The sequence below is a fragment of the Hirundo rustica genome, chromosome 1 (assembly GCF_015227805.2).
Source record: "Hirundo rustica isolate bHirRus1 chromosome 1, bHirRus1.pri.v3, whole genome shotgun sequence".
In the NCBI taxonomy this organism is placed as follows: Eukaryota; Metazoa; Chordata; class Aves; order Passeriformes; family Hirundinidae; genus Hirundo; species Hirundo rustica.
The window spans coordinates 20168693-20194045 of NC_053450.1; the positions used below are offsets into that span (position 1 = coordinate 20168693).

The 25353-nt window shown below is 35.4% G+C and overlaps 1 protein-coding gene across 42 annotated transcripts in view; it reads right to left on the reverse strand.

The window, feature by feature from the left end:
• The window catches only part of RIMS2 (regulating synaptic membrane exocytosis 2), a 456916-nt gene that overhangs the window by 358274 nt on the left and 73289 nt on the right, over nucleotides 1-25353 (reverse strand). For 30 of the 42 annotated variants that reach the window (XM_040055065.2, XM_040054783.2, XM_040054745.2 and 27 more), the window contains 2 exons: nucleotides 10716-10926; nucleotides 2862-2873 (listed from right to left, as the gene is read on the reverse strand). In XM_040055065.2, coding sequence (XP_039910999.1) covers nucleotides 2862-2873; nucleotides 10716-10926 — 223 coding nt within the window. The remainder of the gene's footprint in view (nucleotides 1-2861; nucleotides 2874-10715; nucleotides 10927-25353) is intronic. The other 12 variants (XM_058419196.1, XM_040054978.2, XM_040055074.2 and 9 more) reach the window with 1 other exon arrangement.

The window sequence follows — 25353 nt, forward strand, 5'->3', positions numbered from 1 at the left end:
TGGTTTGGGATGGAATGGACCTTTAAAACTCACCTAATCCAAACCCCCTGCCATGGGCAGGAATATCTTCAGCTTGATGGGGTTGCCCAGAACACCACTCCATTGCCTCTTTCGCCAACCTGTTCCAGCATTTTACCTCCCACATTACAAAAACCTTCTCTCATACCTCATATAAACCAACTCCTTCAGTTGAAAACCATATTCTCCTCTTCCTATTGCAGCAGGCCCTGCTAAAAATGTTTGTCCTCGTCCTCCTTATAGGACCCCTTTATGTACTGGAAGGCTGCTATAATGTCTTCCAAGAGTCTTCTCTTGGGATTGTTCAGCCTGGAGAATTGTCTCAGCCTTTCCTCATAGGAGAGGTGCTCTGTTTCCTTTGATCATCTTGGTGGCTTCCTCTGGACTCACTCCAAGGTCCATGTCCTTCCTGTGCTGAGGACCCCAGAGCTGGATGCAGCACTCCAGGTAGGGTCTCACAAGTGGAACAGAAGGACGTGCAGTCTAAGTCCCCTTCCCTGCATGTTTAATGGTACAACACTAAAACACAGTCAGGATCCACATCTAACTTCCATTCCCCTCTGCCATTAATAGCACAAGTAAACTGCTGTTTGGTTGTCCCAATTAATCAACTCCAGTCCCAGCTCTTCCCTGCAATCTTAATCTTTATCAAAAGATGTAATAAGATTTCTACAGAAGACACACTAAAATACATTTCTAACTCTTTACAGACCTGATGCTTTGAATACATCTCATTTTCCAAAGTCACGGTTTTTAATTGGATCAACAGACCATCAACAGTCACCAAATATCTACAACTTTATCTAGGAGCATTTTCGATTGAACTTGCCATTCTATGGTTACAAAATACAGACTAGGCCTCCAAAGAAATACTGGAATTTGGATCTTCCACACTAACACTGAAAATGAAGAATGAAAAATAATATTAAATATTCACTAGGTGTGGTAATCTACTGGTAAATGCTGTAGCAAACAAAATAATACTGTTTACATTGAAGGTACCTATTTTTATAGTATCTGCATTCAATACACCAGGGCTTTTAACCTTACAGTTAGTACCAAAATATAAATAAAAATACCACTGCTGTTCTTTCTTCTCAATGTCTATAGTTGAGAAAAAGTTGACTCAATATAGTAATTGTTTCTCTGACTTAATAACTTCTAAAATATCCATTTCAAAATCAGCAGAAACGGACATTACATAAAGCAACTTGAGCCACTGTCCTTATTCATGGAAAAATCTAACTAGTTGATTAAATAGGGAAATTTCTGTCCCTTTCCGCTTTAACACACGTACATGGTAAAGCTAGATAACAATATAACCTTATTACTGTGACCTCCTTCACATGTTTATTTAAATTTTATTTTCCAGGTGTATTTAGTATTTGACATGGCTCCAACATAGATAATATCATAGACATCAGTTGTTGGACTGACTGTGGGAATAAATACCGTTAGCATGCATCAGTTACTTGCAAGATTATACAGAAAGGGTATACATTCTTCAAGGGGAAATTTGTTCCTTTTTTTCATCTGGTTTTTGTATTTGACAGCTACCTCTGTATTCTGCAAAGTGCTGTTACTTCACAGCTTTCACAGCCTTGTTACTGTGAAAAGCTCTGACTATGTAGGCCAAAAGAAAGCTGTGTACCCTCTAACAGACTGGGACACCAGTAGATGGCCCACCTCAAATGTCTCTTGCCAACTACTAAACATAGGGTAACAACAGCACATTGTTTACAACTCCTATGTGAAACAAAGTACGTCTGAACCAAGGTGAAAGTCAAATGTGAGCTTGACACTTCCATCAGGAAGAAAAAATTACATTTTATTATAGAAAAAGCCATTTTCTCTATACATTAACTAAAAGTATCTGAACATTGAAGAATTTCTTTACTCCATCTCATACAGGAACTTATTTGCCAAGCAGTAAAGGGCAAATTGCCTTCATATTTTTAGTTCTTTAGAATACAGCAGAGAGTTTGATGGAAGAACAGCTTTACACTAGCTCATGTAGTCTCCTCAATTCTGTCATTTAAAAAAATTACACTAATTTGGTAAAATATTGAAACGTACCCAGGCTTATTCCCAAATTCAAATTTATACTACGATTTTAAACCTTGCTAAAATAAAAGATTAGAATATTTACTGTATGTGTAATATTATCTTGACAAACAATGTCAATGACATGCATAACATTTAACATTATTTTTACAATATGCTGAATACAATATGTGCACTATGTTTTAGGAAAGCCTACAAACCAGTTTAGAAAAATTATTTATATTAGTGGATAACTCTATGACATTGCTGTCATATTCCTAAACTTTTGGGATAGATATATTTTCTTAATATTTACTGGTATCTAATTGTATTGTCATTGACAAAGAGAACAGAACTACCATGTCAAAAAAATGACAACCTAAAATGTTGAGAGCATACATATCAGTGATACAGAGTGGAAAAATCATTACGATCACTTTATGCTGCTTCTATAAGAACACAAATTAATTTTATCAAAAAAACATCTATGACACAAATGACATTTAACTTCTTTAAGCTGTGGACATATATTGCAAAAGCAAAGGAAAGGCGGGGGCATGCTCACAAAAGCTGCAAACAGAGAGGACTATCATGCATACTGTTCACAACAACTCACAGGTTATTATTAAGCTATTTGAAAAACAGTTAAGCCTTTTATGCCAAGCATTGCTTTCATTTTAATGACAGTAATTCCCCTTTCCTTCAGTAGGAATTACAGATGTGTAAATGAGAGCAAATGTAGGGCAGGAAATAAGTCTACCATAAAAGTAAAGAACTTTAAACAGAAAAAAGGCTCTAACCACTTTGTCCTCCTGGAGTTCATGTCCACGAAAGCAAGAAAGAAAGGGCAGGGGGAGGGGGGAAAAAAAAAAAAAAAAAAAAAAAAAAAGAACACAAATAAGGAGAGTCACTTCCATTTTGAAAGCAAGTACTAGAATTTTTTAGTAAGGTAAACAAATAAATATCAAAGGAAGTTATATATATCTTTCTTATTTTCCCTAGTAGTGAAGGAGATATAGTAATTTTAATAAATTTCATGATCCTTTCATGAGTGAAATTAAGACTATCTTAAAATAAAAAAAATTGTACAAAAAACACTCAAAGGGAATTATTTTCATAAAAATAATTTGGGAGTCATGTCTGAATTGTCTTCACCAAAAAAAAAAAAAAAAAAAAAAAAAAAAAGGGTCATTTCATCAAAAGGATGCAGCATTTAGCTCATACCTTGGACCCCAGGACTGCAAATGATTAGCACTCATCAATGCTTTGCACTTGCAAAGAGTTCAGTGAAATTAAGAATGGTTGTTTACTACTGACAAATAGAGGGTATTCAAATGGCAAAACTGCATGTTAGCCACTCAAGAAATCTTTAAAATCCTGGAGTTATAAAGCAGAAGCAGACAGAGTTTGTCACAAGTGTTTACTGCATGTCATGCCAGGTCTATAACACATATACTTTCTTTTTCATACCCACTAATATTAAATACAAACATTCTTATTGCTTATTTACCTTGAAGGAACTGTCTTTTTAGCTGTCCAAAATTGTAAATGGAATAATACTTTGTAAAAAAAAAAATTCTAAATATTTTCTCTCAAAAATATTCCCTATTTTAGTGAATGAAGAATGATGATTTTTATCTGGTATTCTAATTTCACATGCCAATGCAGACACTAAATCCAGGCACTTGGTTAAGCATTGGCTGTGCTGGGAATACAACTGCTCACCAAAAAAGGGTGACAATGAATTTTATAGATTTGTAGTTCTGATACCCGTATGGCATGTAACTTTATAACACGTAACTCTTACAGAAGGCTTAGGTTCTCTCTAACCCTAAAGTTACAAACAAATAGGAGAGAGTACAGCAGAGGCTAAACAAGACAGTCAGACAATAAAATAAACAATATACAAGGAGAAGCTGAGGGAGATAGGCTTGTTTAGCCTAAAGAAGGCTGGGATAGGGAAAGATGTGGGAAGACGGGAACTACTTGCATCCCTCAACTATTTGAGGTTTAGCTATAGAAAACACAAAGACAGGATTTTCTTGAAAATGCACAGGTAATAAACAAAATGCAGCAATTAAGGGATTGTATTGCACATAAGAAAAAAAGAAAATCACAAGAGTTGTTAATCATTGAAAGTGATTGTCCAATGGGGTCAGGGATTTTCTCTCCTAGGAGGTTTTTACAATTCAGTTGAACAAGGTCCTAAAAATCTCATCTGACTTTGAAGTTAATCCTGTATGGAGCAGAAGATTGGTCTGGAAAAACCTCCACAAGTCTCATCTGGCCCAATTTATTCCATGATCTTACGTTCAGTGGCAAAAGGTTAAAGTATTTTAAAGATGCTATGGATTTTAGTGGTATTCTCAGTTATACAAAGAGTAAATAGCATAGGAAGTTATCTAAATCACAGGACATCCATGCATTACCACTCTGTGTGCAGAGACCTATTTTTCTGTTCAGTACCAGGTAGTCTCATACTTTCCTAGCATGGTTTCCTGTTCCACTGGAGTGTGAAAGTAGTGTTCAGAGACAGTTTATATGAGTACATCTAGAGCCTTGATTCCTCATCCTCAACTCTGAAGAAATATACTCTACTATCCAAGAGAATTATAATCCATAAGCATAATTCAAAATCCTGTCATTCACACTTTGATCATAATAGTAACCAAGACTTGATTCACACAATCAACCTATGTTGAATAATGTCCAGGATGAAGAAATTCTTTTCAGAAACAATTTACAAAATATAAAGATATGTGAAGTTCAAGACATGCCATCACACTTTAACAAACACCTAAGACAGCCTCCAGCCTCTCATTTTTCTCCATACACACTGTCAAATATTCTTGAGTTCATAGCAATACACAGGAAGCAATTATATCACTGACGATATGAAAGACATCCTAGTCAGACATTTCAATAGCAAAGACATTCAAGAAAACATTCAATTCAATTTTCAAAGAACAGTGGTACTCGTCCTGTTCCACGTGAAAATGCGGGTACATTTTAACAGTGGTTTTAAGGAGAAAGGCCTTATCTCCATGAATATTCAAACACACAGAAGTGTGAGCAATATTAGTGGAATTCCATCTTATACTCAAGAAAAAAACTAGAATGAGTCAGTATTTATCCCTTACCCTTTTTAAAAAAAGGTGTTACAAGGTCAATCTGGCATCTGACTGCATGAGCCAAAGGTACACTTCAAGACTGTATTTTTCTTACTTTAATTGCCTAAAATTATAAATCTGGATAAAATCATGAGTTCTTCATTGTATCAGGATCATAGCAACTTCTAAGGTTTATGAAAGCTTTAAATTAGTGAAGAGTTCAAACATGTAGCCTCTGTTCAAATTCAGACCATCATTTGCTGTTTATTGAGATTAAAAGAGCTATCAAATGTAAATAGTTTCAAACAAATAAAATTAATAACAGAAATAGTTTGTGTAGTTGTCATTAGAAGAGACTGATCGTATCCACATAGCTTGTATTAAAATCACAGGGGTTTTTTAACAATCAAGATAATCCAAAGAATCAATACAGAAATGCAGATTCTGAGTATCAGTTCTGCTAGGCATTAGTTTGCAAGTAATGTTTACAGATTGGAAAGAAGCAATATCTCTTGGTTCAAAATGGTAATTGTGCAAGGCTTTTTACTCTTAGCATTAAATGCAACAATTTGAAGAAGTGTTTTGCTGAAGGGTTATGCTGGGACAGCACCACTTCCACGCTGTCCTGGCAGAAGCAGGGTCAGCAGCTCAGCCGGGGCCTGGAGAAGGCAGAATGGGTGGCATGAGGCAGGTCACGCTTCCACCTGCAGACCTGCATCCCACAGCATGCACCCAAGGAGAACCCAATGATAGGGCCCAGGGTCAACAAAGAATCCAGGTCCCCAGAAGGTCCATGGTGATGAGGCGGAGCTGAGGCAATCCAGGAGGCCAAGCCTATAGATTTGGCTCAGCGAGGGAACCACCCAGGCAGCTGCATGGCTGAGGCAGGGACCAAGGCTGAATGCTGAGCAGCTCCTAGGTAAAGGACTGAGCTCCCAAGGGAGCTTATTGCAAATCATCCTCACACAACTCTTTCCCCAAGGCTGATCCCAGGCTACAGGTGCCTCACATCAGAGAAGCCAAACTCCACCAGGAAAGGAGTGGGGAAAGCTACTAAGACATGAAGTACACTAGCTGAACTGCAGTGCGGGTAAGTTTGGGTAAACCTTTCAAAATAATAAAGAGGTTGATCAACTCAAATAAAATGGGTGGAGGTTGATCATTTCTAAATGACCACCATTTAGAGATGTCTTAACTATCATAGATGTTGCTATGGCATTAACGTTGTTCCAATATAATCAGGACCAGATTCAAGATTGGAAGTCTTCAACGTATCTGATAATACAAATTCTATTCTATCCATGGGGAGACTGAGATGTGAAACTCATCCTAATGAGAAGCATAACTTTTACACCCTGCAGTTGTGAATTTACATCTTCTGAATAAGAAGTGGAATGTCTTTGGAATAATTTACCACTGACTTTCTTTTTTTTCAGAGATAGTTGTTCTCCAGAGAGATGAATACAGTTGCAGGTTATCAGTTTTTACAGGTGTTACATGGATTAAACTGAAAAGAAAAACCACACAAACTGTTTAGAGGAATCCTTTCCTCGTGTTTGTATTGATATGTGTCTTGTAAAGACATGCAAATTCAAACCACATTTCCTAAAGACAACTTACTTGTATGCAATAATAAATCATGGAGTTCATTCCAAATCCTAGTGACTTAGAAAACCTGATTGTGACAGACTATTTCTTCGGTGCTTGCTATTCCTCAACCAAATGAAATGGATTATGCATTACCACAAGTAGGCTACAATTTTGTGTCGCAGCTCCATACAGATGATCCCATTGCAAGTCCTGCAGTTAGAATCATTCAGCAAAGGGAGCTTGATGTTGTTTTCAAAATCAAACAGCCTCAGGGAAATAATCAAAATGCAAAGCTTGCACTGAACCAAGGGAACTGAGAGAAGTTCCCTACTTACACCTTACATGTTCCCCATGTTTTTGTTAGGTCCTATAAAACAACTGAAAATCTATTACTTTTGTTCTTCAAAGACAAAGAAAGAAGGATGTTTCAGTGTCTCAAAGTGATCATAAGTTGCCAAATACCTGAAAGAAGGTATTCAGCATGCATTAACTTTACAAAAAAAGCATTTTTCCTTTCTGTACAAGTGAAAGGGTGGTTTAGTGAACTGGCATTCTGAGGCACTAAAATTTATATTTGCTGCACACAATGTGATATCAATCTGGAGGCTGTATTTTTCCAACATTTTAGCATTTAGCTTTCTCACATGCATAAACCTCATTCTGCTGTCTACTGACTCATTCAATGTGCATTTCCTTATATAAATTAGTATTTGATTAAAGAAAATTAGTATATTTTATATATCAGTGGTACACTTATTACTAAGAACAATTACTGCTTGCTCTCATATGATTTATTATTTCAGTTTTAATCAATCTGAAACTGTTCATAAACATAAAAGATGACTGTTCAAGGTTTTTTACTCCCCTGAAATGCAAGCTCCCATTTACCTTAATACATCATTCACCAAGATAATAAGTTGTACAGAAGCAAAAGTACCACCATTATAATTTTTATTTATTTGAGCTAGAAGAAACTCCCACATAATGATAATTTTGAACTGAATGCTAATGCCTATATATTTAAGGCACTTAAACAAAACTGAAAAAGGAATAAATCATCCAAACATTTTGAGAATCCTCATCTAACGCTCTGGCAATAGTCCAAACATTTCCATTCCCTGCTCCTACTCATGGCCATGAACCTTGTAAGCAGCAGTCAGCCTTGAGACTTTTGAAAGAGTAGTATTCTTTGCAATTCTCCATCATCTGAGGTGCATGCTGCTAATACTGCTCTGTACTAAACAATTTAGGAGCAGAATCTGGAGTAAAAGGCAGGAATTTAGCTTGAAACTTGATATTATGATCTCAAACAGATCCACCAAAAAACATTTGAAACAGTGTAAGTATCACCTTATATAAGGTCCAAAGAAGACATAGAGAGAGAAAAAGAGAGAGCGAGAGAGAGTCAGAAATGTCTACAAAGATTAAAAAAACAACTTTAAAATAGGAAGTTATTAAAAGTCATCCTTCAAGAAACAGAAGTTGTATTCAGAAAAGAAGAGCTATAGGAATGAATTCTGGTAGACCAAATTAGTTTTAAAAAAATAATCTGTGTAGGCATAAAGCAGGGCATAAATAGGAGACTGCCACAGCCTTTCTGGATTAGATTTTTTTTGTTTATTTTCACAGTGATTAGAAAGCTATTTACTCTAGAAATTTTTTTTATGCAGAATAAACCATAGGACATACTTTGAACGGATATTTCATAAAGAGAAGTTATGAAGTGAGTAAAAAAAAAATTAACTTTTTTTTTAAATTAAATTATAGGTAGTGTAAAGCATCTCCAGTCTAAAATAATAATTAACTGTAATATGGTCTTTCATTGATAAGAAGTATAAAAGTTGGCAAAAATACCAGGATATTTTTAAGGAATTTCAACATTGTATTAATTGAAGAATAGACAAATGTGTCTGACATCCTCATTGGACATTTTTTTAGAAACTCAAATACAAAATAAAATTAGCAAGCACATGAATAAATTATGATAAAATGTGGAAAAGTCAAAACTGCTTTAGTAGAGGGATTTCACATGTGTTACATGCCTTAGAATATTTTCAAGTAGTCACAGAGAAAGTGAGAAACTGGGATTTATTCAGCTGCTCAATTGGGACCACAGGCTTTTAAAGAATCTCAGCTGCCATGGAAAATGAATAAATTCATCCACGAGAAAACTTAATTAATGAAAGGACAAGAGGAAAAAACAAGAATAAATGATCAGGGGTTTTTTAAGGGGAAGTTTTCATCAGCAAAATCTCACAGGAGATCAGTCTAGAGATACTCTGTTCGCCATATTCATAAATTATTTAGAATAAAAATGAATGAGGTGCAGGAAAGCCTCACACTAAATTAGCAAAAGTAATAGAAAAAAATGCCAGCTCAGAAGTGTTGGAGAATAGTCTCAGACTGAATGGAGAAATTGATTTACTGAAAGACAGATTTAGGTTAGACAGTAAGAAAAGCTGTGAAGCAGTGGAGTTACCAAAAACTCTATGGAAGAATCTCATTGGAAATCTGTCAAGAGAAGCCAGACATATGTCTGTCAAGTTCAGATGATCCATCTGAAGGATAATCTAAAAGGTGTGTCAGAATGTTTCATTAGGAAATTAAGCATTCTTCCCAATGTTATGTTTCTAAGGATCTAGGCATAATGATTAAAATATCTGTCCAAACTGGCTTTTGCAATCAGATGGAATTAATACAGAAATTGTTATCTCTCTTATTACTAGCAACATGACTTAGTAAGTTATTAAAAACACCAAATAAACACATGAATCTACTGAAGGCAACATTTTTAAATTACCTTAATGAAAACCAAGGCAATTTGAGACATTGACACATAATCTCAGTTACTTTAATGATCAAGAACTATTATTACATTTTTATATTTTTTATTATTTTATACTTCATTGATCAAAATCTTCAGTCCGTTATTTAAACCTACCTTTCAACCTTAAGCAAAGAACGACATAACATGCATACTGTTGTCTCCTACCTTACAAAAGATAATATTTACCTATTGCATGGCATTTGCAATGAGCATATTATGGAAAAAAATTAACTCATGGGAAAAATATATAAAAATATTACATAAATATTAAAATAATAAAATATTGTCTTGTTTATAAAATACTTATTTTCACAAAATACTAGCAGTATACTACTTTAGTATTGCCCTGTGTCTTCTACAATATGAGAGAACTGGGAAGGATTCTGTGTATCAGATCTGAACATTTTATCTAAAAAGTTGATTAAAATTATTTCAGAAGAGTTTTCTGTGATTACATCAGTTGTGCTGAATTTTTTACTCTATCATTCAGGTTTTTTATGAAGTCAGATTGTTGTTTTAACACTTGTTATACGATAAACACCAGCACGTAAAGAACAATATACGTTAGTGCATTTAACTATTTTCCAGATACAGGTTAGCATTTGCATGTGTACGCACATATAAATATGCATAATATGTATGGATATGTATAATAGATAATAAATATTTTAAAGTGTATGTTATGTGTTGTGTTGTGTTATATTGTGTTATGTTATATATAATGGTCTAACACTAATTTTACAATAATCTTGTACAGAAGAGCCTAGGCAAGTTCTGCTTTGCAATAATCAATGTCTCAATATTAGCATCACTAGATCACTAGATATACTTCTGTTTCTCAGAGACTCGTCCTCCAATCAAAGAAATGTACTTGCATGAGTTTGTTGGTCAAAAAATGGTATGCATTAACTTAAAAGCCACAATCACAAATTCATATGCAGTTGGAAGTTAGATGAAATGAGGACAGATATCTTAAAACACCCTGAAGTAGGTATCATTGATATCATAGATATCATTGTCACCTTAAAAGAAATCTGTTTCAGTAGTTATGTGATACGGATTCATAAGCCATGAACTGAGATAATTTGTTTAGGAGAAACCTGGTCTTAAACCTCATAACTCCATACCTTATTTGAGCGCAGAGACACTCTTCCTCCGCAGCGTGCACAGAATTTAGTTTGGCAATATGAACAGTTATGGCCACAGCCATCAGCAAATTTTGTTTTGTGGCAGATGCCACAGGTTGGGGCATCACCCTTCTGCTCCTGGTGCTGCTGTGATTCTTCACCCATCTTCTTCACTTGCTCCTTATACATCTCAAACTGCTGATGTAATTTTCTGCAGAAGAGAAGAGATGATTAGTTGTTGTTTACTTTCTCCAACAGATACTTCACAGTCACTGAATCGCAATCATTTTTACCAATCAGAGAGAAATACTGTAGTAAAAGAAATATATTTAATTTATGATGCTCCAGATGTGTTACATTCAAGAATTATTTCTTTTTTATTATAACTAAACTCTAGGAGGAAGCTCAACATTGATAACATTCAGCTCACAGTCCAGCTGTTACAAAGAGATGTCACTTTGCTTTAGGATGGGACCAGATGTTTGCTACAAATACAACAGCAGGAAACACAGGATAAGAAATCCAAGAGCCCATGGTACTAAACAATAAACTGGCTAAGAGGAGGAAAACAAAAACCCAATTCCTTCTTTAAAGTGTATTTTTACCTAATTCCACCAGACAGATGGATGTCTTTTCTTGATCTAGCTTATCTTCATTTATGTAACAACAGTGCATGGAATAATGATTCCAAAACGCTTTTTCAATGACTTTCAATGACTTTTCAATCACTGGATTTAAGCCTCAGTGTTACCTCATCTTAACAAGCTATTATAAATCATTTAAGCTGTTTGTATCATTGGATAGGAACTGTCGTTGCATGTAAAATGTAAAGTAGAAGACAGCCTTAGGTGTAAAATCCAGGAAAAAGTGCTTGAGATACACCCATACGTTTACCATCTATTTCTAGAACTAGAAGCAAATGCAGTCAATGGCCATGAGTGCACAGAACTGCAATGTTAACTCATCGTGTTCATTCATATTTCTGAGTCCACTATCATCAAACCTTTATTCATCATAATGGGAAGTGTTTCATGGGGACCAAATCTACAGACTCATTTCATTGTCTATAATGGTGGGCTTTTTTCTCAAAAGCCCTATTTCTAAAGGTAAATGATGTTATGGGAAATTTAATTTTCATTGTAAATAGCCATAATATTTTAGCTTTTGTAGATTCTGAAAAAGATGGGAAGGGCGACACTGCATATCACAAGAGTTTCAAACCCAGTGAGGAAAAAAAAACAAAACTTTGACTTCTCTCTTTTTTCTTTTTCTCACTTTGATTTAAAGGGGTCTGAACAGTGATACTTAAATTCTTTGCATGGAATTCAACTTGCCTAATTTTGCAATAGAGACTGTAAAGTTTACTAAATTAAAAGTTATTAATCTAATTTAGGCAGATTTTTTTAATACCTTGGATAAGTTCACACAAAACCCAAAAAATTAAGCACTTTTTATGAAACATGGAAAAGGTAATATGAGACAAAACAATAAAATTGCAAACGGTATTTATTTTTCCTTAGAAATATTCATCTTCTGAATCTTGAGATTAAGTCAATGAAAAACACACATGAATCCTAAGATAGAACAAAAAATAACCTCCTAGAAAACAACTAAATGCAGGAGACCAACTTCCTTAAGCCTACATATATCCTTTATATAGATCACATAAAAATTAATGATGCAAAACTATTTCATCAGCATTTTCAGAGGCGCCTACTAAAACAATTATTACACGAGTCAGTTAAAAATTAACTCAAGCAGTTATTTACTGTGGATATTCACACATATGGCAAGAATTGTTGGTATTTACTTGGTGTTTCAGGAAACTCCCCTAAGAATGTACTTTACATTAAACCACAGAGGAACAGGAGGAACAGGCAGGCAGCTCCCTCTCTCCAGCAGGAAAAACAGGAGGCTGGAGTCATGCTTCTCCTCTGTCCTAATCTGCTGCCTGAGCTCCCAGCTGCCGCTGACCCTTTCCCAGGAAGAGGGAAAGAGGGTTGCTTCATCTGGTTGTGTGTCATTTTTCTGTGTACCTGCTGTTGTCACTTCAAGACCAACTCTGAGTCCACAGGCTGTCCTCAGGCACAGTCCCCACATCAGTGGCTCCGCTTTCCCTCGCTTTCATCCCTGTCCCACCTGCAGCAGCCTTCTGGCTGCAGCAGAACAGGGAGAGGGGCTGCTCTGAGACCTCTGAAGGACAGATGGGAGAGCTGGCATCGCCCTAAAAGCCATTTGGGCGGTCAGGAGTAAGGGACTTCTGCCTTCTCCCCACTTCAAAAGAGCTCACTGTTGAGTGCTCTTCGTTGAATGGGGCAGGACACGAGTTACTAATAAGCAAGAGCTGAATGAAGTTGAAAAAAAATTTGGAAGTCTGGAAACCTGGCACATCTCAGCGTTTTACACTGACAACACTACATAATTGGTAGTTGGTACTCTGGCCTCTTTCCACCAATAACACATGTAATCTCTGAGACCTTGCCTGCCTTTTAATTTTGCTTAACTTTGCATTCTTCATTTAAAGCATATTATCTATGCTGAACTCCAAGTTTATTTTTAGGCTGCATTCAGTTTTGTGGCTTCCTTATAATCTACAGCCTTTGTTTGTATGATTACTTGCTTACCAGTCTCACTGATGCATAAAAAGCACAAGGCTTTTGCCAAATCTTAAGCCTCATATACTAAAATAATTTCACTTGTGTTTCCTCTTGGGCACAAGAATCTATGTAAAGGTCATAACTTTTCCTTTAAAGTATAAACTTTTCAAGGTTATACAGAGTAGTTTTCTTGTTCTAGTAAGAAACAACATCATCTGCCAAAATAGTTCATTATTTCATCTTTTTCTGTTTCGAGAAAAATACTACATGCATTGATAGCTGTCAGAAAAAATTAAACAGAGAAGACAAGAATCTATGAAATATTCAGTTAGACACAATATGTGTTCTATTTACTAAGAATATCCACCTGAGGTGAATATGCATACTCAAAACAAAATACAGGGTATTCATTTTAGGAATTTAATTTTTAAAAAATTGATCTATTTTGTAGATAAATAATTATTATTTTATCATCTAGTCTGCACATGTTTAAGCCAAAATTTAAGCTAAAACCACACAGCAATAGTTAGGCATTTAGAATAGCACAGTATCTGAAACATATTTAGCAAACTGTATGATGTATATTTTTTCAGAAAACAACACAAAATAAAATTCTATTTTATTCAAGCTGTCTGCAGTCATCTTTCTTCTGAGAACATTGCTGCCTGAGGGGCTCAGGAATTCACTTACTAGGGAAATAAAAGTAATCAATACCAAGGCAAACTTCGGAGCCTGAAACCAAACTCAAGTATTGCAAGACTACAGTTTCCAGTCCCTATATCCAGTGAGTCACTCTGTTAATACAAGAGGTCAAGAGCCATCTGTGATTCATAGAATAGTTTAGGTTGGAATAGACTTTTAAGATCATTGAGTCCAACTGTTAACCCAGCACTGGCAAGTTCACTGCTGAACCATGTCCCAAATGCCACATCTACACGTCTTTTAAATACTTCCAGGGATAGTGACTCAACCACTTCCCTGAGCAGCCTCTTCCAAAGCATAAAAACACTTTCCATGAAGAATTTTTTCTTAATATCCAATCTACACCCTGGTGCAACTAGAGGCCATTTCCTCTCGTCCAATCACTTGTTACCTGAGAGTCTAACCCACACATGCCTACAGCCTCCTTTTAGGTAACCCTAGAGAGCAATAAGTTCACCCCTGAGCTTCTTTTTCTCCAGACTAAACAACCCCAGCTCCCTCAGCTGCTCCTCATAGGACTCAAGACCCTTCACCAAATTTGTTCCCCTTCTGTGGACACACTTCAGCACCTCAGTGTATTTCTAGTAGTGAAAAAATGGGTTCTGCACAACAGTTGTATTTCTGGCCAAAATTTTATCCACAATGAAAAGCCTTATTTTTAGACAACATAGGGATTTTTTTGTTTGTTTTTAAATCCAGACAATTATATTAAATCATAATTAACAGCTCATTTAAGTAGAAAACTCAGCAGTGTATATCCATAACCCTTATATGTGTGTATTTTAGCAATGGCGTCTCTAGCACATGCCATCTATCTGTACTGATGCAAAGTCTCACTCCTTCACTACATTTGTTTCAAAAATTCAAGCATGTACTTTAACAACTGCTATAAATTTGAGAGGAAAAGAAGTTGGCATGAGTTTACACAAACACCTAATGATAATGAAAATTTAGTCTGGGAAACTGATAATTAAGTTTTGCTCTTGTGAGAATTACTTCCCTGAATCATGCTTGTATCTGCTGGAAGTTACAGTGGTGAAGTCCATGCAGCTTATATGACTAGACAAACTTTTTTTAAAAAAACAACATATCCAAAATAACTTCATAGATGACTTCTCAGTCTGAAAAGCAACTGTTTGTAAGAACTTAAGATTACTTTGCTAGTGTCAAGAAATTGTTTTTATTGGAATACTTGCTTTGTTCTGGAATAGAGTTTATTTAATTCCGCTTTTTCGGATTGGCCACACCTTTCCAGAAATAAAAAATCCAATATCAGTCAAAAAGCAGCAAACTGTGAGACTCTCCTGATCCATGCCAAAGGGAAGTAAGAAAACCAAGTTTATTATTGGCATTTTATTATTGTACAGAAGTTTTAATTTTCTCCTCCCTTCCAGAAATGTCCCTAAACCTTTCAGCATTTTAGCAAAAAAAAAAAAAAAAAAAATTACTGACAAGAAGTTCTGAAACTATAGCTGCCTCCCAAAAGTTCACATATTTTTTTCTGAAATTTCTAAATCTGCTTAAAATCTACCATTAGAAGGGCAACTGTTGAGGAATAATCCAGGATGTTTAGGCCAGATGTAAGTGTAGAAGCCACTTCTCATTTCCTGGCTACACTTCTCTCGAAGTTTTATTACAGATGTAGCACTTGCCTCATTTTGTATTCCCAGGCACAGAGCACAGATGTGGCTTTAATCCAGGCTTCAAAAAAGGGTTTGTTCACTTTCAGTTCCGCCAAGTCCATTCATTTAACAATTTTTCTGCTGGTGGCAATGACTGTCTGGTAGCATATGACATTCTTCCCTGTAGTGTACACTTGAAGTTCTTTCTTTTACAACAGTGCCAGCTAACCTATCACTGAGTACACCTACTGCTTAATGGATACTACTTTTATATAGATAACCCCATGTATTGGTAGAGGTTGGGAAACAGCAGGCTGAACAGCAGTTGTGCTGATAAGAAACCCTGGAAAATAGGGTGGAAACCAGGCAATGAGCCAATGGCGTGTGTGCATGCATTACAAATTGGACAAATTACATATGGGTCCATGTTAGCAAGAGTATGAGCAGCACATTAAGGGAAGTTATTTATTCCCTTTGACTTGCACCTGGACTATTGCACCCAGGTTAGTGTCTGCCTGTTATTAATGGATGCGGACAAATTCGACACATTTGAAAAATCCAGTTTGTCAACAAAAAAGAAAATTATCATGTCTTTGCTCAATCCAATGAAGAGGAATAGACTAAGGAGTGATTTAACATCTGTCTGAAACTAGCTATCTAATCTCAACGTTACCTGAAAAGAAAAATTGCAGAGCCAAATTCTTCCTGATAGTCGAAAATCCAAATCAAACAGCAAAAGTCACTAAAATGGAACTTTGCAAGGGGGTTTGGGCTGGGCATTAGAAGTAGCATGTATATTTGGAAGGCAATGCAGCACTGAAAAAAGTTGTCCCAAGACACTGTAGGATCACTATGCTTGGAGCTTTTCAAAACTTGCCCAGATAGAGCTCCAGTTGCCTTAACTGAGTCTTGGCAATAACCATGCTTTCAACAGGAGGTCAGTTCAGAGAATCTCTTCAAAGAGCATTCCTCTTGTTATGTAATTGCAAGGGCTTTATGGAATCAATAAAGAGATATGAAGTATAAACCCAAGCAGGATCATAAGGAAAATATTCAACAAGAACTACTTGGCTTAACAGTGTAGAAAAGAAAAAAGGTGACCACTTTTACTAACAGAAAAAACCCAGCTCTTTATGTTTTTTATAAAAGACTGTGAGAATATCTCTCTCAAAGTCTGACCAATTAACTGATATTCGCTTTCAACTCTATGTAATGCAAAGAGCAGAAAAACCTTGACTTTATGTTTTGATATGGATATGTGTAGACAGTAAAATAGAAAAGGAAAAAAAGCCACCAATGTTCAGCAATGCAAAATAGGACCTTTCTTATCTGAAAAATTATGATTTTGCCAGTATTCAACTGAAATGAGAAAGGGCATCACACAAAACTCCTCTTCAGAAGACCATGATTCTGCTTTAAGTCTACCAGATAAAGAAAAATTATTAAGCAACCAAAGACTCAAATCTAACTTCAAACAAAAACCTCACATCCAATCCTACTTGAAACTAATGGGTTATCATACCCATGCAAATAACACAACTAGAGTATTGAAGCCACTCACAATTCAGAGTTTTCAACTTTCATATCAGTGAAAATGACATATTGACAGAAAGTAGATGCCAGCAGAGATCTCTACAAACATTCACTCCATTCACAATGCTCCATTCAGCATTTAACTTTCTTGCTAGCAAGATGTCAACTGTTTCATGGGAACTGATGTACTATTTCTGTCTGATTTCCTCAAATAAAAATTAACCATTTTCTACTGTCAATAGGTTTAACTTCAGGGGCACCTATCTAAGTGAAATGTCTACATTTAAGATTGAAAAAAAAATACATTAAAGAGTGCAAATTGAAACGGCTTTAAAAATACAACTGTTGAGTAAAAATTATACTTTTTAATCTATGCACTGGAATTTACAATAAGTAGGAGAAATCTAAGGTATTGAATAGAGATAGTCAGAGGAGCTTACTCTTATTCCCACTGAAAGTACTAGTTTTAGCTAAATTTTCACAACTTTTTCTTTTGAAACAGAAAGATACCATAAAATACAATTCATTTGAGTTTCTACCTACCCTGGGTCCGAGAAATCTATGCAGAAAAAATAACTCACAATTTTATCTCAAAAGTGTGCATAGTCCCTCCTGTGAGTTGTACTTGGGAAAAATAATCTGATTTTTATCTGTTTAAGCCAAGAATGTAGCAGAAAATTAACTCCACACTATTTTTTTTCATGTGGGAAATGCATTTTCCCCACTTTAAAAGTTAATATATAGATGAATAGATTTTTCCTAGCATTTTCAGTATTTCATTTAGAAAAAGAAGGTTAAATATAAGCCATGTAATGACAATAACAGCCCAATTCAGCATTGTCAAATAGTGAGATATTTCACCGTGACTTTTTTTCTCAACATAGAGTAAATCCTCCTGAAAATGTCAGTAGAAACAAATCTGAAATTTTTAGCTTTTTCACCTATTATGGCTTGAGTTGGTATACAGGTGGAGCTACTTAGGAAAAAAAACATGATTTTCATGTTTCCTAATCTCTCAAGTAGTAAAGAATATGTACTTTAATATCCATTAACATGAAATAGACACAGAGGAACAGTGATGCAATTTTAAGTGCAGAATTTCTTTAAAGGGCCTACAGAATTGACTAGTCAGAGAATAAGGTGGCCCTAAACATGGTGAAATATTTACTTCCTTACAAAAGAAATAACTTTGTTCATACTAAGAAAAATACTACCTGCCTCTCAATCAGTGAAGTATTTATTTATCAATATAATACCCTTACTGAATTAAAACAACAACAACAACAACAACAAGATGGCCAAAATCTGGATCCTAGGTAAAAAGGGCACAGACAGAATTAAAATAAGTTCACAAATATGGCATATTATGTCTTTGGATCATTTCCCTGAAATAATACTGTAAAATTCATATATTTTTAGTCTTCGTGAATATATACATTCTAAATCTAAGTGAATTACACTAACTGTGCCTGAAATGCTGAAGAGAAGAAAAAGAGCTAAGAATGGAAAGAAAGGAGTGGTTGTTAAATGATCTTGCTTTTGGTTTACACCAGTGCTGTTGTTCACTTCTAATTCAAGTGGGAAAAGCCAACTATATCAGAGCTAATGAGCATCCAAAATCCAGATCTCCGTTACAGTCTCTCTCTTCCATGCAAGGAAGCAGGGTAAAGATGTCCTGTTATGACCTAACATCATTTTTCTCGTGCTGGAGAATGAACCCCAATATTCTCTGTGGTGGGAACCTCGCACCAGGTTATTCTTAGAAGTAAAATACATGGCCAATATGATGTCTTCAAGCTGGCCTGGCTCCATTCTCTCTTCTCCCCACTTACTAGGGCTTTCTGCAAAGGCTTACAGGTCACACTGCATCACATTTTGTTCACAGCTTATTTGACCTACGCCACAAAATAGAAAATATTCTCCCATTGCACTCTTCCTGACATCAGAATGAATTAATTAATTCAGTATAACCCTAAATAAATTTTTAACTACAGATGAAGTCATGTCACTGACTCTAGTTTAATTTAATATGTTCAGAAACTCCATTTAAAAAAAAAAAAAAAAAAAAAAAAAAAAAAAAAAAAAAAAAAAACACAGTAACAAGAAAGAATGTGGGAAAAAAAGCCCCTGCATTTTAATAAATGAGGATATGTAAATGAATCAACACAAAACACACCAGCTAGACAAAAAGCCTGCCTGGAACAGACAGAATTACCCTACCTATTTTTTCTCTTTATAATGCTCAGTATATAATAAAACTGCAGTCTTTGTTTATTAACTTTGTTTATTAGCAGCAGTGAAACTGCTCTTTGTTAACAGGGGAATAGGAAACAATAGCTAAGTACAATAGTCCTATGAACAGAAGAAAAAGTGAACATGAAGAAGATGAACATATGGACTACAAAGGACTGACACAATTGATGTTATCATGTTTCTGTGTGGGCTTAATGATACTGAGATAAAGCCAAACAAGATGCATAAATAGGAAAAGGGAAGCAGGTAGCTCCTGGCTGTACCTGTTACTTCCAGTTTTCCTCAGAAAAAGAAGAGATACTTGCTTCTACCTTTTCCTCAGCAGCTCAGACTAACTGCAAGATTAAATTGAGAAGTGGTATTTTTCTAATTGTTTCTTGTTTGTTAAAATTCGTCTTTTACTGAATTGTTTATTCTACTTTTACAATCTATAACAGACAAAAAGCTAGAAAGTCAGAACTAAGTTTTAAACAGACACAATATAGTAAAACATCCAATTTATCAAGATCTTTTCCAACACTCCTTTGGTGACAATAAGAAATATGGACATTTAAAACTAAAGATAATACCCCATTGCTCCAGAAGTTTAACGGCCAAATCATTCAGACAAAGCTCCTTAATTTCTTCATAGCTGATATTTATGAAAGTAACCACCTGTGAACCAGCAAGGTTCCTTCGTAAGTCCATACAGAAACTACTTTAAACCTTTGAATATTTTCACACCACTCTGTTTTATTTTAATGTAACTGAGAAGGTTCTAATTATTTTTTTCTGGATCTTATTTAAAATCCTATGTTACAACGGAAGTTTCCACAACTTTCATGCAAATATTATGGTGATTACACTAGAGTATTTTCTCTCATTCTCCATAGCTGCTAATGCAGTTAAAAAAATTAGAAAATAGTTTCTTAAACCACTCTGAGTCTGTCTATTCCTACCATGTTTTTCTCATTTGAATCTAAAAGAAACATTCTTAGCTACATTTTTAATTCTTTCTCCATAAAAACATTCTTCATTTTTCCTCTAATAGATTTTTTCATCTAATTCTTTACCTTCTCCAGCTGTACAGGAAGTATCATCACAACTCTGGTTTTAATGTTTAAGCATCAAGTGGGTAAGTTAAATCCATGCTATTACACTCAACAGCGGTAGTTTTCCTTCTGCTCTTTACCCTTGTGACAAGGCCAACACTTCCCAGGTAACCTTAAGGTCTCATTTAAAGTAAGATTAACTATGCCAGTTGTAACCGAAAAAGTGCCTGACTCTCCAAGGAAACTCTCCAAGTTCATTCCACAACTGCATTCATGCAGTTAAAAATATTTTATCTACAGTTCCATGGCCTCGTCCCTGTGTTTGCAATCCACACTGTCCCAAAGGAGCTGCTTTGATAAAGTGCTGAAGCTGTAAGAACTGAACCTCAGCTGACAATGAAGAACAGGAGTAAGCAGTTGAACTTACAGCAAAAGTAGGCTGCCAGGAACTGTAAAAATTATGGTCAATTTTTTTTAACTAACTCATTACAAAAAAAAAAAAGAAAAAAAGAAAAACACAAACAAACAAAACAAAAACAACAGAAGCAGTCAAAGCAGTCAATCTACATGCTTTTCAAGTTTGGAAAAATAGTCATAGTGACAGAAGGAAACGTTTAGAATTCTCTAAGGGTAACGATGCAACGTGAGCTCCAGCTTTACTGAATATTAAGAAAGACACCTTCAGAGACACCTTACAACAGGTGGCACTATTTGAATCTTCAGTTCCACTGACGCTGTAATATTACCATGTACTACTGCTGCTAAGCACTTTGGACAATTGAAAGCAGATTTTTCAGAAACTGTGCATAGGAATAGTGAGCCTTTCTTTCTGCATTCAGTCTCATATTGATGACAACCAGCATCTGTCCTTAATTTCTATAAGAGAAGGCACAATGGACAGGGAAGATCTGTAGCCTGTATATTGCTGTAAAATAAGTACATTGGACATAGCATTATACACATCCAGAATCATGACACTTTCAACTACCACCACTTGCCGTTATCTCTCTGTTAGAAAATCCCAATGAGAAACCAAAATGTCTCTAGACCTGTGAGTCAATCAACCACATAAGATCCCCAGGTGGGAAAAAAAAAAAAAAAAAAAAAGTAGAAAGGGTCAAAGCTCCTTGCTGAACAGAAAGGAAATAAACTTTGGGGGTTTTTTTTAACAGTAAACTACTTTATTATCTAGAATTAGGATTATTTTGCAGCTATTGCAGCACCCTTACTATGTTATGACCTTTATGCAAAACTCAAGACTCCTGCTGGCATAATTTTCAAACGCAGTTGAGACAAGATGTACACAAACTTTCATACCCTATACAAAAATTCTCACTTGAAATCTAAACTCCTAGAAATACACTTGGCTCCGATAAAAGTTTCCTTTTACAGTCTACTTGTATCCTATGATTCTACGTTTTGTATCTATGCTGATAAAAACATGTTGATTTTTATAGTTAGATGTTTCTTCCTGATTCATTTGAATGCTGTTTTGAAGCAGAAATATTACACCAATGTAAAAACATTATAAATCCAGTCACCCCTTGATTGTCTCTACATTTTTTCTGATACTGCTTATTTTAGGAATGCCATTAAATATTAATCTGAAGGAATCTGAGGCCCATTTATAAAACATTTTAATCACTGGAAGTTATTTTTCATACAACCTTATTATTAAAAGTATACAAATTACTGTTCTATCCAAATTATTCACTCAGAAGAAGTTTCACTGTTTATCTTATATTTTACTCATTTTCACAAATGACCCTTTTATTAATTTTATTCTAAATTTCCTTTTAAAGGGATACAGTATTTACCAAATGTGCCGGAAAAAGAGGTTAATTCATTTGTTGGCAATTAAGCACATTGCAACATTATTACATTTATAAAGGGCATCTCCAGCAGATATAGTATTTCTCATAGTCACTCAGGTTACTTTTTTTGAAGCCATTCACTTCACACCTGAAGTTTTAGAAATATCCAAAATAACCAAGGTACTGTGCTGAACATTTTTATCCTTACTATGAAAGGAAAAATTACTTTTTCATTGGACAATTATACACTTAGCCAAAATTAACACACTCTAAATAATAGGTCAGACTGTCTCGGCTCCGAAATGTAACACCTCCTGACACTGCAGTATCATGATTAGAATGAGTTCATTCCACATTGTTTACAACATTGATGAGCATTTTCAATTATTAAGTAGCCCCTATCTTTTTACTTCTGTGACAGGAGTGTTCCTATCTTCATGATTTTCCTTTTCTAACAGATAGGAAATAAATGTGAGCAATGCTGAGAAAGCAAGCATAAGCAAGTCTTGGTTGTGCTCAACACGTGGCTGTCTCAACTTCACCCAAGCAAACTACACCAACATGTTTCATGCTGAATAATCACCACCAGAAGTGGTGTTTGCAATTATTTCTGATGCATCTTGGTTTTGATTGTGTCAGTATTCTTACTGTAAAAGCAGCACTAGTGAAGCCACATTGCTAGCAGCACTCTGCGGGGAGAGCCTCTTGAAACAGTTTGCCAGTTGTGAGAAAACTCTTATTTTCCATACTGCTCATATTTTTAAAGTCACAGGAAGCAAGGCCAAAACAAAAATCACTTTCATCATGCTAATATAAGGGGGTTTTTTAATGAGGAAGGAGCTCAAAGAGACAGAAGTTCTCACCCACAGGAGGGTCTTTTTGTAAATCCGTGAACAAGGTGCGTAATGATTTCCCTCACACTAATTATATCTAAATCCATAACTCTGTACCTCCCCTTTATAGAAAAAGCGCACTGAACTCAAATTTCGCTTCTCAGAAGTAAAATGTGTCAATTTAGGTTGCAGCAGTATTTATTTCTTCATTTAAGATTAAAAGTATTTGATAAAAACTATTTGGTAAAAGATAAGAAATTTCTGTGTTAAAAACCGTATAAATACTATTTCTGACAGATAATGATTGAGTCTTCCAAATAAGTGTAGTTGTAAAAAACACCCCAACTAATCAGTGTCAGAGAGCAGATCAGAATTTAATCCTATATTGAAATCCTTTAACCTCTTAATTAAAGCCTATTAATTAACCATTAAGAGCTCAGAGCTACTGGGTATACACGAGGGCAATAAGAGAATGAAGCCAGGCCACCAGCTGGCTGCTGCCCGTGCTCGGCTGCCCGCGCTCGGCTGCCCGCAGCCCCACAGAGCGAAGGAAGCAGCAGCAGCGGGCCCCAGGAGCTACCAGAGGGAGAAGGGACACTCGCAGCTCCGTGAATATCTGTTTTCCTACGAAGCTTGAATACTGTTATAAATATAAACAGATTTTACTCACATTTGCTTTAGCACAATTGCACTTAAACAAGAATAGGTCCTAGTTCTGCTCCTCATCAGGCACTTGTTCTCCTGCATCATAGTTCTTATTCATTTTATTTTTTCATATTCTTGATCAGGGCACATAGATTACTATTTTGTTATGTCATCATGTCAATTGAGAGGCTTTTTTTTCTTTTTTTTTGTTAATAATAAGATCTGCAGGTCTAATCCCTGAGTGCAATGCAAATCAGACTTGGCAGACTGGCAGAAGGAAAGTCTTACTTTATAATGTGGATTTCCTTTTGCTCTTTTTCACAGAGGTACCCTCAACTGTCATGACTTTGTAAAAAATCTACTATCCTAATTGTAGACATTGCAAAATATAACTTGGGGGAAAAAAGACTATTTATTATCCTCCCTACTGCAGAACATTGCCAATTCCACCTGCACAAAATAAATCATGTTCAAAATCAATTCCCATTCTTATTTTGTATATTTTTTGTACCCAGGCCTGACCAGGCCTCACTATTCAAAGCTGACATTATATCAATACTGATATATTTCCAATTCTTTCTGCTATTGTAACTAAGCCTCTACAACAGGATCTTTGTAACAGCTGGTTTCCAACACTGGAAGCAAGAGCTTTCTTTCAATATGGACACCCAAAGAAACAGCTTATTAATCTACATCTTACTTTCATCTTTCCCTGGCCTCTAAAGGTTGAGTCAAAAGAGGCAAAAAAGGCATGGCTATCACAGCCGATAACTGAACAAATCACCAGAGGAGATAATGTTGTGATCCTAGGATTACCACAACTCATCAATGTTGCAAGTCTAAGCAAAGAAAGAATATTCATTTTGTGTACACAGGTAATTAGTATTGTAACAACTAGAAAATGGGAAATGTACACAATGGAGTCCCAAATCCAATAGCTAATCTTTTAAAGACTAGTTCCCAAGAGAACACATAGCATAATATTCTCTTAAGAAATTCAATAATACTGTAAAGAGAAGAATGCAGCAACATCACTAGATAAGATGAAATATGACTACAGTATGCTTGCTACTATAAAAAACAATTAATCTTGAAACAGACAACATGCTGCTGTTTGTGAAGTTACCTGTCAATCAGATTTTTGTCATACAAATATTAAAGGTTGCCACCCTCTTGGTGAGCACTGCACTAGAAACAATAAACTATGTTTAACTCTTAGGCACATAACTGGGAGAAGGGAATGTCCACAACTGTTTCAAAATTTTCTCACAGTCTGTATACATGAATAAAGTACACCTGCGATTAGAGGCCTGACTGAATTCCTGCTGACAAAATCAAAGTTCTCTCTGCTTAATATCCTCATAATGAAACAAGAAAATTAATTACCTACAATAAAGCTATTCTTACTAATCAGCTGTTGAAACAGAGAATATACAAAAGGATGCAAAACTTCCTAAAGGATGAGAAAAAGGTGACATGTAGAAGAGTAACTAGTTACTGACCAGCTCTCAAATTTAGCAGTAATTGAATCATGTTAGTGATTAAATCCAAATAGGCCTCAATAAAAATTGGATTTCTGTTTCTGTGACAGTGCCTTTCTTTGCTATG